The 16,295-nt window shown below is 43.0% G+C and overlaps 1 protein-coding gene across 3 annotated transcripts; it reads left to right on the forward strand.

The window, feature by feature from the left end:
• Positions 1-233: 233 nt before the first annotated feature.
• On the forward strand, positions 234-15,614 carry CISD1 (CDGSH iron sulfur domain 1). Of its 3 annotated transcripts, none has more exons than XR_007906681.1 (4): positions 234-392; positions 5,582-5,787; positions 10,377-10,795; positions 10,930-15,614. XR_007906681.1 is itself a non-coding variant. In XM_051799764.1 (3 exons), the coding sequence occupies exons 1-3, from the start codon at positions 284-286 to the stop codon at positions 10,464-10,466; spliced, it is 405 nt and encodes a 134-aa protein (XP_051655724.1). In that variant the 5' UTR covers positions 234-283; the 3' UTR covers positions 10,467-15,614. The 3 variants fall into 3 exon arrangements, 1 of the variants encoding a protein (XP_051655724.1); XR_007906682.1 differs by having other exon boundaries at positions 10,377-10,759; positions 10,894-15,614; XM_051799764.1 differs by having other exon boundaries at positions 10,377-15,614.
• Positions 15,615-16,295: the final 681 nt, after the last annotated feature.

Genomic DNA, 16,295 nt, shown 5'->3' on the forward strand with positions numbered 1-16,295 from the left:
GTCATCTCTCCACAACTACAGCGGAGAGGGCTCACAGAGCGATCTGTCTTAAGCGGTTCGCAGAGCTGCTGGGCCCTCACAGCATCAGCGGCAGAGGGAATGCGAGGCTGCGGGGAGCCTGTGTCTGCTCAGAACGCGCAGCGGTGCCCAACAGCCATTTCACAGCTGCCGAGGCCTCACTGGGGGCGCTGTTCTGAGCATGAGGCCAGCGATAACTCTCGTTCGCTCCTCCCTCCCTCTGTCCGCACCACTCGTAGCTGCCCTCCCCGACCTCCTCGTCTTTATGGGGCGGCCCCGCCGCCATCTTGGGGGAAGCTGCGCCTGCGCGGCGCGTGCGCGGTGTAGCGTGGGAGCAGGAGCGATGGGGCCGGGGCAGAACAGCATGGTGCGGGGTACGGCCGGCCGGGGGTGCGGGGAACAGCACAGCACAGCACGGCTGGGCTGGGCTGGGCTGGGCGCGCGGGATGGGGTCGGCCGGCGGTGCGGGGTACGGGCCGGTCGGGGGTGCGGGATTGAAGTAGGGCAGGACGGGGCCACCCCGCGGGGGTGGGGTGGGGTGGGGGGGGGGCGGCTCCGCCCCGCGTCTCGCGCCCCGCCGGACCCCCGGGACAAAATGGCGGCACCGCTTTTATCCCTGCCCGGCCCCCCCCGCGGGACGCGCTGCGCCCGGGCAGGGCTGGGAGCGGCCGGGCCATCCGCACAAACATAAAATGCCCTCTGCGGTGTGGGGGCCCGGCCCGCGGGCCTTGAGTAACCTCCCTGGCCCCTTGTGAGAGCCCGGACCCGCCGAGCTACTCGCCGGGCCCTTGCGGGCACTTAAGCCCTCGGAGCGGACCCGGCCGCTCGCCAGGTTTTATCTGTGCTAGAGACAGCCCGTTTCAGGCACCTTTGTTTTATTTCTGCCTTTCCACGCGTTTGAGTGTAAATGTCATGAAAACCTGTAAATTTCAGGAGGTTTGCCTGGCTCTCAAAGGCCGATACTGTACAACAGAGGTAACGGTGGCATTTGCGCTGCGTAATTATTGACCCGAACCGTGCCTGAGATAGCGTTACTTGTTTTAAATGCTGTTGCACAACCGAATGGGATGAAAGAGTTGGGGTGGTTGGAGGGCAGAATAGAGTCCCAATTACCTAATGTTTTCTAAGAAGTGAGCTTCACCTGCTTGACTGTGGTTTCCGCTTGCAAAGCTGCTCGTGGTTTATGTGCTTCATTCAGTGGGCCGATAGTTTTGGCTTGTTTTTCTTTTGGAGTGGAGGGCGTACGCTGCTGGTACAGAGGATGTTGGCAAAGGCATTAATCAAAAATGGGTTGTAGTGATGGAAGGCCGTGCTTATTAAAACAATGAAAGCACTGAGGATGACTTGGGTAATAGTTTGCATCCAGGTTGTGTTCCTAAGGGCAGCTTGCTGTCATTTATAAGCTTGCAAGAATTAGAACAGTTCCTATACATTAGGAATTGAGAAGAAAAACTTTGTGAGGATGGGAGAAGAGCATGCTCCTAATCAGACTGCAAATATCCTTCTTGTCTCAGGGAAGCAGGGGGAACAACTGATGGGAGCAGTCCTAGAAGCTTCTGTGTTTAGGAGGAGACAAGGTTAGGTTATTGTGATTTCTGACAAGATTAAACTTGAAAAGTGCCTGGTGACTGGCCGGTCACAGTTCTTTCTCCAATTTGCGTGTATCTCAGGCTGATGAAATTTTGAAATCGTTTATTCCACTACTAAAAACTAGACGCCAGAACTTTACTGTATTTTTGTGAGATTTAATTCCTGGTAGTAATTTTGGAGTTAATTACTTCTGTGCATTTGTGCCCCTTGGAAGGCAGTGAGTAGCGCAGCTAATGCTTTTTGTTGTGAGAGGTGTGGGTGGTTGCAGGTGTGACCCCACATCGACTATAGACCTGATCACAATGACTTGTCTTGTGCTGCTAACTGGCAAAATCCGACATTCTTTCTCCCTCAGGTGGCCTCTTTATGGCTTCAGTTAAGTTAAACTTGCCAGTCATAATCCCATGTTTTGTGGATGCTGTGGAGTGGTAGAAGTGATTTTTGTCAGCTTGACTGCTTGGCTTTTGCTGTTAGGCTTTTTGCACAGCCAGTTGTCCTGGATAACTCTTCAGCATGGCTTTTTGTTGTGGACAGTGACACTACTGGACTATCATAAACAACTCTTCTGCAATAGTATCCTCTTAATTGGCAGCAAAATGAGGAGAAAAATGCTTGAAAGTTACAAGCACTTCTGGAGACATAAAGCAGGGGTTTTCATGTTTGGAGTTATTACTCTGTCACTTTTGAATAATATAAATATTTTCTAAGCAGCAGAGGTAACGAGAAAATTGCTTCTTAAGACTGTCTTGGACTAACTTTTTGGGATGAAGCTCTCTCTCATATTGCCAGTTCCTGGAATGTAAATTGATCTGTGTCCTAACAAGGATCTTGTACTCCAGGTGGACGTAAGACCACCTCAGTTTCTTCTTGTGCTTCTCAGTGCAGATGGCAAATGCCTGTTCTTCCTGCAGATAAAATCTGTCTGAGCTCTCTGGCAGATCCAAAAACTACCTCTGTAACCTGGATCTGGAAACACCCAGAGCAGTGTTCTAGATGTTTAGAGAAGAGGGGAGAAACTGATCTAAATAAATCTCTTTTCCATTAGGATATATCCAAAGAATACAGAAGAGAAAAAATTTCTATCATTGGCTTGTTGCTGTTCTCATCTTCTGATTTTTTGTTTACTTCTGTGTGCTGCCTCCTGGGACTTCCCTTCTCTTCTCTTTGCCTGTTAATTTTCCTGGAGTTTTAGCCGAACTGTTTTCCATTGTTTAGTGATTATGACATGGAAACAATTTTTCTGTCATGTTACACAAGCCTGTAGTGTCTTGTTTTGTAGTCACTTGTATCACTGTGTTTTTGTATTATACTAGAATTGGGAATTCTTTAATAGTGACTCAAAAGTTGCTCCTACCGCTTTTTTTTTTAAAGAAATAAAAAAACCTTGACTTCCACACCAGTTTCACTCCGTTAACAGATGGCTTGTGCGTGACCTTGTGAGTTTGGCAGCAAACTGTTGAATTGGCACCAGAGATCTCTTGAAACAGCATTTAAAATCATCTGAAAAGTGTTCTCCTTCCAGGTGCATTTTATGGTTGACTTAGATGAAATGAGCATTCAGCTTTTCCAGATCTGTTTGTGAAACAAGAGAACAGTTGAGGACAAAACTTACTGCCTCTGAAACCCTGCAGATGATTTAAGGGAGAGTCTTTTGATTAAGTTAAAAAACTTCTCCTAAAATTTTATGATGTTTATTAAGGCAGTGCTAGAATTTAAAAAATAGACTGCTTTAAATGTATTATCAGTTGATATAATTTTCTACCCTGACACAGCTCCAGAGAAGCAGTGAAAAAAAGCTAATACAGTGGAGAAGACGTTGCTCTGTTATGAGAAAAAATACCTGAAGCTGTTTGTATGTATACAAGTTGCCCGAGTGTGTAACAGATGACTCTGGCCCTTGGCAGAAGAGGTAGAGGATCACAGCAATACAAGATAACAAATTAATCATCTCTGCTTGTTGTATTTCTATGTGAGGGCTGGCCCAAGGGATGGTCAGAAGGATCTGGGTTAGCTGCAGATGTGCAGAACAGCTCTTCTGACTGTGCTGCTGGATTTTAGTACAGACTTTTCCTACTTGCTGTGTGAGTCACAGAAATATCATCAAATGTGTTTTTTTTTTTCTCTTCTGGTTTGCTGAGTTGACCTGGACTTTTGGAGAGGTGCAAGAAAAGATCACCTTCCTTAAGGTGCAGCACCTTAAAAGGGTGCTTCAGTTTCAGGAGTCATCCTTGGTCTTCATTAAAGTCCCTCCCTCCCCTGAGATTCCATAGGGAAATGGATACAGTCTACACCGTCCCTTCAGCACTTATTTAAAGTTGTAGGTGAAGGTTTTTTCCATCGGCAGTGCATTGGCTAGCAGCCTGGGCAGTCCTTGTAATTGCTGCTTTCCTGAAAGCCCCAGAGTGGGCAGTGCCTTGGTTTTGCCTGCTGCTGTTGTAGCTGCATGTGACATTTCATCAGGGATCACTAAACTTGTCGGGCTCAGCTTGTCCCTGAGCTTGCTGAGTACCTCCTCCCTGCCACAGCCCTGCTCAGGTGAGACAGGCAAAGGGTGCTGCAGTGGCTTTCCTTGCTGCCTTGAATTTAAACTTCGGCTGTTTTTTTTGATTAGTTTGGGCTGTTGTGCTAAATTAAAGCAGATTTTCATAGAACCCCTTCTTTAATTTCACCTCCTCGCTTCTTTACCTTATTAAAAATCTGCATTACTCTGGCTAGTTTGTAAGGGGGAGATAAAGGGTGAGGACTCACTGGATGGGTATAAAACACAGAATTCGCCACATGATCTCTGGGGCTTTTATTGTTTTAGGGATTTTGGAAGCAGGGAAATATGCACAAAATTCTTCCATGTTAACGATGGTTTTCTGTATCTTAATATCACCTTGTTACAGGGAGGGTTTGTCACTCATTTGCAGGGGAAGTCTCAGTGTATGTTGGTCTCTTCTGCATCATTTACTAAAGAAAGGAACTCTGAAGAATTTCTGCATCTTTTACCCTTTAGTAAGACCCTAAAGGAATGCCTGCCTTCCCTGATCTTAAATGACTGCAGACACTGTGCAGATATTTGTCTGATTCCACATACTGCTACCTCCAGGCCCTTGGGGATCAGCATGGTGCCTATGAACTAACACAGTGTTTTAGCTGAGGAAGGGGCTTGGCATGGCTTCTAGAAAAGTCTATGGGCAGGGGCAGAAAACCTTGATCCTTTTAGACCAATCTCACCTTGGCAATACAGCAACTCAGTTGCTCATGGAAAGTAGCAAGAACTAACAAAGGGTTCTTGTCTCTAAAAAATAAATGTGTGCTATGATTCTTAAATATAATCTTCTTGGACCTTTGTTCTTTCCTCTCCACAACAGTAGGATTTAATCTAAGATGGCTTTTATTACTGGAAGCGATATATTTAATAATTTTTCTGTTGCCAAACAGCTGGTTTTAGTTGTTTTTAGTTACAAGATGCATTATATTAAAAGCTACTCGTTGCCTCTGCCTTGGGGGCATCCTGCTTGAGTTGTTGGTGCTGGCTGTTGTTCTTCAGTGACTTTCCTGCAACTCAAACAGACAATACAAGTTTTTTCCTGCTACAGAGTGTACTTACAGCTGGTTTAATATGCTGAACTTTGAAACAATATACTACCCATGTTGATATCAGTTTCCCAAATAAAAGGTTAAAAAAAAAACCCCAAAAACAACCAACCCAAAAAAAACCCCAAAACCCTGCCAAGCTAATCCTCACCCTTGTGTAGAAGGGACTTGGGTGAAGTAGAACTCTGATTGGTAGAAAGGAGTAGATTAACTAGGTGAGTGTCAAAGGAAAATATTCTTCTGAAGTACAGAGTTACTACTACAGAACAAAAACATTTATTGGAAAGTAAAGATGTTGCTGCAAGCATGAAGACTTTTACTATTGAGTAGTTTTAATAGGCCATTGTGGTCAAAAAATTGACAGTCTCTCGTTTTTTTTCTTTTATTCTAGTTGAATGGATTGCTGCAGTCTCCTTAGCTGCTGGAGCAGCTGCTGTTGGGTATCTAGCTTACAAAAAATTTCTCTCTAAAGACAAGTGCTGCAAAGCAATGGTGAATCCCCATATCCAGAAGGATAACCCCAAGGTAGTCCATGCTTTTGACATGGAAGATCTGGGAGACAAGGCTGTGTACTGTCGTTGTTGGAGGTCTAAGAAGGTAAGAGACGACTGAATGGTCCAATGTAGTTCATGTGCATGCATCTTTCAGCAAAACTATTTTTAAACTGCTTTATTTAGAGGAAACTAACTTCTTTTTCACCTAAACTATTCTGCAGTGAGATGTAGCAGTATTTTAATCCATAAAACTATGCAGATTTATGCTGGTGCTCAGAGTAAAGACTGCAGATCAGTGCTAATAGTGGAAGAATGTTTCTGTAGCTCTGCAGAAGAAGATCTCTTGAAAGGAGAGCCACTGTCTCGAGCACGATCATGAATGACAGATAACATTTCATGTGACATTTTGTGTGCTACCTGTGCTAATACTGTGGCTTATCCAAAACTATTGGCCTGTTGGCAGTAGGAGCTCAGGAACCACAGTCTGAGAGGACCTTAAATACCTTTTTTTTGGAGAAAGTTGGAAGCTTACTCAGTCATAAGGTACCTTGCTACTAGTACATAGTGCATGGCAGTGCAATCACAATGGCATAGTTTAAACTTCTGTTTTTAAGCAATTAAAACTCTGGCCTAGACACTGGTCCAGCTTACTTGCATTTGAAGTTGAATTGCCTCAGTTGCCTAAAATTATTGGTAACCTAGCCTTTCAATAACACTCCCTCAGATTTAAATCTGACCTTAGAGATGTGTGACTCTTGATGTAGCTGAGATGTGTACAGTTTATCTATAGTGGGAGTTCTGGGATGTGCAATGAGAGAAAGCGAATTGCACAATTAGCCCTGTCTGTTTATCTCTAGTGCATGTTTGAAAGGTTCCTTAGAATGTGCTAATGTGTGGAGACTGAAATCATACAGGCCTTCGAAGCCAGATAACTGCCTTGAAATTTAGCTCTCTGTACATCAGTGAACTGAATAATAGACTTGTCAAGTCTTAGACACTGGTCTAATCAGGCCATACTCGGCTGTTTTCCAGGTGCTATAACTTCTGGTTCTTGCTGTTGTCAGATCTGACTTCATTACCTTGTGGGTAACTCAGGAGCTTGCACATTTGTAGCAGGATTTGGTTTAACAGTAAAATACTGCTAAGAATTAAGCAGCATCATGACTCGATTCTGAAATAATCCTGTGGAGATGGTCTGGTCTTCTCTGTTCTGTCTAGGGTCTGAACTGAAAAACATACAAAACTAACTTGAACCTTGGCATTTGTGCTTTCTGCTTCCTACTCGATTTTCTGAACAGAAGTAGAAGATAGTGTCTGGTTATAGTGGTTGCATTGCAGCTCCTGCCAGTTATTTGCCATTGTTTGATATTATCTTTTTTTGTGTGAAATAAAAACCTTAAGAAGTACATTTTTGCACAGTTCAGGAACATATTGTCCTACTGAATTAGGGCTCTAATCACACAAAAGGAAGTAGATGGGGCTATAATGTGAGCGTTCTTAGAACTCTGATCTGAAAAGTCTTGTAAAGGCATTAAGGAAGTCAGTGAAAATTTTGGGAAGCATTTGTTTTCTTTTACTGGTGTTTAATGATGAGTATTTGAGTCAGAATGTTCTGTTCCAAAGAGAGCAGTTTACAGTTTTGCTGCCTTCCTCTTGCCCTGATGGCCTGACCTCGAAGGATGGGTAGCATAATCTTTAAGATGGTGTATGTGCTTCTTCTCATGTTCCAGTATTGCCAAGCAGTAATCAAATACATCATTCTCACATACTTGTCATCTTTGGAAATTGTCAGATAGCATTATCTGGTTCTTACAGTTCTCAAACTGTTAAAATTTGTAATAATATGGTGTCAAAATGTGGAATGTGTGTGCTTCCAGTGTGGGAAATCAAAATTATTTCAAATGCATGAAGTACCTGCTGTGTTTTTGTTACATAAGTGGTGTGTAAAATTTAGAAGAGATGTCCTTTTGTATCAAGGTGTGTACTTCTCATCAGATTTCACCTCACCTGAGGCATGAAGCTGTTAATAGAGCCACTAGTGTTAGGAACCATAGGCTACTCTGCTGCCCTTACACCTCAGAGTGTTCCTCCTCTACAGGGAATAACAAAACAGTTGGACTATACCAGGGTGTTTTGGAGTAACTCTTGAAAAAGAGCAGGATTATTTGCAGTTGGGATTTTTTGGTTTTGTTTTTTTTTTTTCCAAAATAGTGTACTTCAGAGGCTTTTGTGCTGGCCAGTGTCTTTGTGGAGTGTATGTGTTTAAAAAACCCCCACATATGGCATCGTCAAATAAATCTGTCTTGGGGTGTAATTATCTGTTAATAATAGGTTAATAAATGACCCTTTTCTGTTCAACGGAGTTGTCAAGTTTTGTGAAGAAACTCAGTGTTCAAATTTATCAGTGTAGAGGCAGTAGTTTTGTCTTGAAACTAAACTGTAATTAAAGTTAGAACACTTGTTTTCTTCCTTGTCTTCATTTTTAACTGTGTGAATTAGGGGAGGGGAGACTTAATTTCCTTTCTTTTACAATGACCTGCAGCCTCTGTGTCTTCCAGAGAAGTGTTAGTCCCCAGTCTGTGGGTTGAGGAATATTGCTGCAGACTATCAGCAGAAATAGAGGTAGAGAATCCAAGTCTGTTTGGTGTGAAGGGAAATCAGCTGAGCTGTCCAGATCAGTGCACAATTCCCTCAGGGTTTGAGCTTTGGCCACTATTGCTGGCCTGCTTTATGTTAATCAGGGATGAACACGTTGTGTCAGGCCAGGGATTCATCTATTCCGTACCTGGGCTTCAAGGTGACCACCAAGCAGGTGCTCCAGAAAAGGGTGTTTGGTTTGGTCTCTTTCCTGAGAAACTGAAATCTGGTGTTCCAGCCCCTGGGAGCCAGTGTTTCTGGGCCCAGCTGACCAGCAGGATGAATTCAGAGCAGTCAGCATTGGTAGCTGTTAAAGATGTCTTGATGCTATCTGAAGCCTATGAATCCTGCTATTTTTGTCACCTGCACAGTTGAAGTGATGATGTTGCTGTAGCTGGACCTTGGGCTTGCCTCCTTGGAGCTTGCAAATGTTAATGTCTGATGGAAGCTGTGTTGATGCTTCTGTGAAGACCAGTGTGCTGCAGTGTTGCATGGAAAAACAACTGGCCCAGGAACTTCTGGGTTGGAAGCTGGTCAGTGTCTCATGAACATAAATTCCTGTTTGCTCAGATTTTGTCCAAGTATCTGTCACTATTTACTCATTGAGTCACAAATGACTGATGGGATGATAAAGTTTCTGCATGGATCAGCTTACATGAGCATTCTCTGAATTCAAGGTTTCTTTATTCATAAACATCACCTGAGACTTTTGGTGTAGGTTTTAACATTTTGTAACTGAAAAAACAAAAAACCCCACCTGACCTCTCCTTCCCTTCCAACACTACCCTACAGAGCAGGTGAGGTTATTTTTAAAGCTCTGTATATTGTTTCATTATATTGGTTTTGTGCAGTACTTTGAAATTTTTTATTCTAAGCATGGGTGATAGGGTATTAATGTTTTAAAAGGCTGTGACTCAGGCATGAACATTGGGATTGGTGGAGCACTGAAGACCAACTGTGATGGTACTGCAAGGGAATACTGCTGTTGCAAAGGCAAAAATGAAGTAGTGCCCAACTTCGATTCCCATTGCTTCTAAGCAAACAAAATAGTAACTGAATGCAAAATATCAGTGTGTGATTTCTGTGATTGTCTCCAGAGTTTCCTATAAGAGGAGGCATAGCCCTGAAATACATCCTTGAGAAGTGATGGGATCTAACCTCATTCTTGCTACCTCACAGAATGTCTTTTGGCTCTTGTATGTGAAAAGGGCTGCCCAGAAACAGAGTGGTTGTCACCAGTCTGGGACTTGGGCAGTTACAGCTGGCTAGAGTTGTCCCTGTAGTTCTTGCTCTGACCAGCCTGTTCTAGGGTGGGGTTTGGCTTTTTTTTTTTTTTTTTAAAAGGAACAAACATTTCTTGAAATTACTTCCAACTGACATGGCTGTTCAGGGCAGCACTGAGGAAGTGCAGCTTATTTCCCTTAGCCAGTCAGAGTATAATGTGGAAGCCAGGGACGGTGCAAAGGGACGGTTGTGTGGATGAGATAAGCTGGGTCAGGATGGAGCAAAGCTGGCTCACCACTCCAGCTGGCTGGAGTCAGGACTAGTATGTACCTGTGTCTCTCATTTAAGAGGTGAACTAAGGAAACTGTCCTTTTTCTTATCATATGCTATGGAAAAACAGGGAAACAATGGAGCTAAGGATCTCTTCGTGTTTCTCTTTCTCACCCCACTTACCATCTGGTACTGCACTCAACTCTGGCTGTCACCTGGGAAAATGGAGTGTGGGGCAAGGTTGAGAGCAAGGTGCTCCAGGTAGGTTATAGTTGAAGGTCTGCTCAGGCTGCACTTTCCTTATGCTGGCCTGAGGCAGGAACACCAAACAGAGTACAGGTTAGTGGCTGCTTTTCTAGAATGAGCCTCTTGTCCACTCTGTAGTAACAAGGGTAAAACCAACATTCAGCCAAAACTCTGGGACACCTGAATTGCCAGCACAAAAGTTGCAGTCTGTGGTCACAGTGGATTTAATGAGAAAATGTCTAACAAACTTTCAGTCTAGGTTCTTAATTCTGTCTCTGGATGTACTTTAGATGTGTTTATATTTTCTTTTTTCAGTTCCCACTTTGTGATGGCTCTCACACAAAGCACAACGAGGAAACTGGCGACAACGTTGGGCCTCTGATCATCAAGAGGAAGGAGGCGTAGAGTGGACAGTAGAAGCTACAAAATGAATGTCTGACAAATCCTCTGCTCACTTGTAATTGGGGGAAAAAAAACCCCACAAATCCTTTGTCGTGTCACTGAAGACTTCCCAATGTAGTATATACATTAGGCTTCAGCATGTGTATTTTCTCTGGTGCTTGTTGTCCTTCAATCACTACAATGCATAATTTACTAAATAGTCATGGTTTAAATTTTTGGTCCTGTAAAGTGTGTGTACCCCTCTCACTGAGTATGAAACTAAAATGACGCACAGAATGTACTTCGTTGGGAAATGGGTATTAAATTATTTTCAAATACATGTATATCGAAAGGTAGATCCTAAAATCTTGGAGAGGATCTAAAGTCACAAAGGTGGGTAGAGTTCCATGTAAAATAGGGAAATAGGTATTAAATTATTATTGGGAAATAGGTATTAAATTATTTTCAAATACGTGTATATTGAAAGGTAGATCCTAAAATCTTGGAGAGGTTCTAAAGTCACAAAGCTGGGTAGATTTCCATGTAAAAGGCAGTGGCAGGGAAGAAATCATGGTCTCAAAATGCAGCTTAATCTCTGATTATGCTGCCTTTTCTGCAGGTGTCATGTTTGGCCTGTTACACTACTGTGCTGTGTGGCTTCCGTAGAAGAATGAATTCAAAATTGCTAGCTATGAACAGGCAACAGAAAAGGCTGATAGTAAGATTGGGTTAGAGGGCAACTTTACCTTTGATTTTACAGCAGTGTTGAAACTTGACCCTACTTCCATATGGTATCAAGAACATGTTATCCAAACCTGTATTTAGAATAGGATTAGGAAAATGGTCTCTGCGAGAGCTTTCTTAATAGACTAGGGAATGACACAAAGTGCACTAAGGGGGGTGGCAGGGTTGTCTTTGCTGCCAGAAAACCTTAGTTTCACCTGCAGTCTCAGAGTGAAGCCAACTTCCCCAGACCACAGGACACTTCTGTGGGGAGGCTATGCCAATTGAGTCCAGAATCTAAAAAAAAAACCTAAACCCCCACACATTATCACCAGAGCTGGAGAGCTCTTCCCGCTGTGGAGGGAGGAGGCATACCTTTCTTACTATGTGGCCTTAGGCTCTATGTGTCTTAAATAACTCCTGCCTCCTGGGCTGTTAATGTGGTTTAGCTGATTTTGCCAAAAAAAACCTGGCATGGACAAGGAAAGGCTTTGGGAACAGATAGAAACAGAAAAGGAAGGAAGGAAAAGACAGAGCTCTTACCCTCCTTTCCTATGGCACTTGTCTGCTTGTCTGGCAGGGTTGCATTAATGGCTGTCATGTTGGTTTCCTTAAATTAAATAGCTTTGATTAATTAACATGAAAATGACTACAAAGCAAAACCCAAAGAGTGGGGTGGCAGAATGCAGTTTTTTAATAAACCCAGTCTGTTTAACTGCGGCCTTTGCAAGATTGAGCACTTGATGTCCTGGGACAGAAACTACCTCAGGGCTGGATGAAAGGCCTTGCTAAGAAGCTGACATTTTAACCTGCACCCTTAAGGGTTCTTCAGATGATTGGAGCAGTAAAGGTGTTTTTTTTTTTTAAGGGTTGTTGGTATGACTGGTTAATACTGAGGATGATGTTTTGCATATTCTCGATGTGAAGCTTTCAGAGGCTCAGGTCTTGGCCAGCTGGTCTGCACTTGGGCAGAAGGCTCAAAAAGTAGAAAAGGTGGCATAGGTAGAGAAAGGATTTGTAGATGGAGTATTGTAGTAGGGGCACCTCTACTTGAAGTTGCAGTCAAATATGTTAGTTTGTCTTTTCTGCCTGTCTTGAGTGTAAAGGTACTGGATATTTTTTTTACTTGGCCAAGTACCAATGCGTATGGAGAGTTGTTTTAACCTTAAATTATTGAATACCTTGCTTTTATCCAAAGCAAAGTAACTTCTGTATTATTATGACACTGAATATTTCTGTATTTTTGTCAAATACACATTTGAGCTCATCTTAATCTCGAGGCTGTAATGTCTGTGTTCTCATGGGTGTCCATTCTTTCAACAGTTACACTGTGAGTAGTGCTGTACACCAGTGCTGCTGTAGTCATAAACCCATGTCTGGGGTGGGTTTTCCTTTTGAGACTCCTTTTTCTGTCAGCAGCAAAGCCTGGCTGCATCTGAAGGAATAGAAGTTCACTGAAAACTGCATTAATGGTCTGAGAGATGAAGTCTTGTAGTTTCAGATGAGTCTCCCGAGTCAAAACAATTTTCCTGGAGTTTGGGCATCAAGGAAGTGGGCCCCGTGGGAAGTTTTTATTCCTGGGAAGCAAAGTTGTAGAAGCTGAGTCTGTGTTGACTTACACCCTGGTGACTTTTGTTTTGGGTGTCACATTTTTGAATGTTGATTTGAAGTGGTCAGATCTTATTTTGAGGTATGTACTATTTCCTGTACTGTACCTAAAAATTCTCATTATGTATGTGATCTGTTTGAACATGATAATGGGAAGAGATACTTGGATTTGAGTAAACAAACTTGCCAGCAGTCTCGATGAGCATCACAGAGCACACTTCATTTTTTCCCTTAGTACCATAATAGGGTACCATGTTCTGATAGGCTGAGTGCTTGCCTGTTCTGGTGTTTTCTGAAATCTCTTTAGTGCTTTCCTCACATAATCTCTGGAGTATGAAGTGAGTTGGTTACATTTCTACAAAGTTTTAACCATTTAAAAAATTCTGCACATGTGCAATTTTGACCTTACATTGGAACTCCTACTGGAAATGTGGTACAAATCCTCTTGAAAACAGTGAAGAATTCCTCCCCCAGAGTAAAACTTTCTGTTCCTCAACATGTAAGTGGTTCTTGGGAAGGTGAACAAATTAAAATACCGATTCTTGAGTAACTGAGTGTGACTCATCAGTCTAAATGTCAAATATTTGAGTGCTTCTATAGTCAGCATCCTTAAAGAGGAGAGGCTGAGCATTGTTAACCTGAAGGCTAATGATGTGGTGGAGGCCAGCACTGCAGTCACACGCTGCTCTGCTGGGAGGAAAGAGATGCTGTGCAGTGGGGCCTCCATGAGGGCAGTGCTGCTTTAGGAGCTTTCCCTGCAGCCATATATTTAGGGGGTTTCAGCAGCAGTGCTGGCTGGCTGAGTCCAGGCATCTAGACGTGCTGCATAAGTGTGTTAGGGACTGAGCAGCTTTTCATGCACAGAGACTCCTGCACTTTGAGTCCAGGAGTTGTATCCCCAACAGCTGGCTTCAGAGCTGACTGCAGGCCTTGCTAAAGTCACCATACTGTTGCAGTTCTGGCACTGCTGGGGTCTGTAAAAACTTTGGGCAGTTGTGCAGCAGTTAGACTGGGATTTTCCTTTCAGTGCAACACTGCTAAAGACATGGAAACATGAGTTCAGTGCTGTATGACAGTTGCTCAGTCCAACAAATTGAAAAACATTGTATAATAGCAGGAAGGATAAGAACATAGGCATGAAACTAAACATTGGTGTTGCAAAGAAACTTTGTCAGCTGGCTTTTGTTTCAAGTCCTGAAGCTTCGAGGCTGACAAAACCCACCCTGAGCCCTGGCTGGATTAGACAGAGGAGTACAGTCTCCTGTCTGCATGTGGGCAGAGAGGGGATGTCCAACACCACTGCCAGCAGGCTGAGTTTATTGGTGGTCAACATCTCTATTTCATGCAGGCCTACTGAAAAGACTAAATGCCTTTTCCTTGTTGCTGACACACATTCAGCCCAGCAGGGTTAGATACCTGTTCCCTTAATTGCTTTCTGCACCCAGACTTGTCTGCTCCAGTTTTCCTGCATGGATGAGCAGCTTCTCTGCACTGTCAGGTGAATAATCATTTTCCTAGAGCCATGATTAATTTAGGATGGGTACCAGGGGCTGCTGTTTGAAGCTCTCAACTGCTTGTTTTCTGTAGCTGCGCTGCCAGCAGTGTGTGGTGCATTTCTAGGTACGCTGATTTCCAAGCTGCCTAATGCTGAGACTAATGCAGAGATCAGCTGAATAAACTCTAATAAACATATAAAGAAAGAAAGAAGAAGAGGAAAAATGAGAAAAAAAAAGGTGGCAGATGGGAGGAGAGCATAAGCTAGAAGATTTATCATGTACAAGCACTATGTGGTAGCAAAAAGGGCTAAATCAAGTGACAAAATGGTGTGTTGCATTTCATTATACACCTTACCAGAGCCAAGTGTAAGATGTACAAAGTGTCTATTCATTAGTGTCTGGCACTAGGCAGTTCTATTAGCCAAAATTCTTGCTCCTCAGAGTTGAAGGTGTTACGTGCTCCAGCAAACATCTGTGGTTTTTCTTTCTGAATTGTTTGTGAAATCCCACAGTACTGGACAGAAAGCAACACACACCTGTGCCATGAGTCCTGCTAATGGTCTAATGTTCCTCCACACCCCCCTTTGTAAACTGTTTAATTAGATATGCAATTAGAATAAATAGAAGGGAGTATTTAACAGTATGGTCACAGAAGTCAGTAAAATCACAGTAGGTTTACATGATGCAGTCCACCTTTGCCATGTACAGTTTGGACTCGTAAGAAAGGATTTATCAGGCTTCTCAAGCAACGTCTGTTTCCTTTGATACACAGAAGCTGAAGGTCTCACATAAGCACATAGAGATCATGTGTCTTGTTATGTTTTTCCCAGCTGAAGACTGAACAGTCTCTCCTGTCCAATTTGATACTGCACTGCCCTTAATCCACTCTGCTCTGCATCCTTTTTGTTATGCAGACTGCAGTTTTCTTTTGCTGTGGCCTTAATGTGTGGCACATTTATACAAAAAAAAAAGTGCCTTCTGCTCTCTGGGAGAAGCCTGTGCAAAAGAAAAAGGAGCTTTCTGAGTGTCCCAGAAATTACAACTTTTATGTGTGAAACATTCAAAATTCAGTGTACTGCAAGGGTCTGCTCAGTAACTGCAACGTTTGTTCCATTCAGTCAAGTCAGCTGGCAACAGAAAGGCAGTAAAATGAATTATAAGGTAACTGACTGCATAACTTTTCTCAAATTCATTCTGCAACTGGCAAATATCACCAGACATGGGTATGACACGGTCAAGATGCACTGTCTGTTCACCGCTGAGGCTCTTGCTCAAGACTCGGGTACCAAAACAGTGGTCAGTGCAGACTTTCACTGAAGTAATTAAATCTGTTGCTCTTCTCAAACAGTGTGATCTTGCTTTTTCAATCTCATTCTTGGGTCCAACAGCTGTGCGGGTTAAATTACTTTTTAAGGGTTGTGATTCTGTTGCTTTGCAGATAAATTTTGGCAGTAGAATGCCATTTAATAGAAGAGACTTTTAATGCCAGTGGGTTTAAACAATAAATAGGTGTTTAATTTTGCTGCACGGGGAGGCAATGTAAGTCCCCTCTAGGGAAAGACAAACAGGCATTTTAAATAAACCTCTTGGCCTGTTAATAACCTTAAATCAAGTCCTGGGGTTATCCTAAAGCGTTAGGATGTGACTCATAAAATATCATCATGCATTTGTAAACCCTGAGCCAACTCCCTGATAGTGATACAACACTACTTGGAAAATCTTTAGAAGGACAAAGGGAGTATCTGTACCTACCTGTAAGCCACAAAATCAGGAGATGGTACCAAAGACTTTGATCTAATGTCTCTGTTTCAGACAGAACCACAACTTCCTACTCAAGGATGTCAAAGCACACACATTTCTCATTGCCATTTTGTAGGGCTGGAGGCAGCTACAACATGTTGCATCTACATAGACTCCACAAATCATGTTTTAATTCCATCCTCCACCGATAATTAACGGTATATTCCTATTCACTGTGAGAGACCGAGTGTGGAAACTGGACTCATTTTGTGGCATGCTGAGGATA

This window comes from Manacus candei, unplaced genomic scaffold (genome assembly GCF_025592945.1).
Source record: "Manacus candei isolate 608988 ecotype Guabito, Panama unplaced genomic scaffold, ASM2559294v1 h1tg000050l, whole genome shotgun sequence".
Lineage (NCBI taxonomy): Eukaryota > Metazoa > Chordata > Aves > Passeriformes > Pipridae > Manacus > Manacus candei.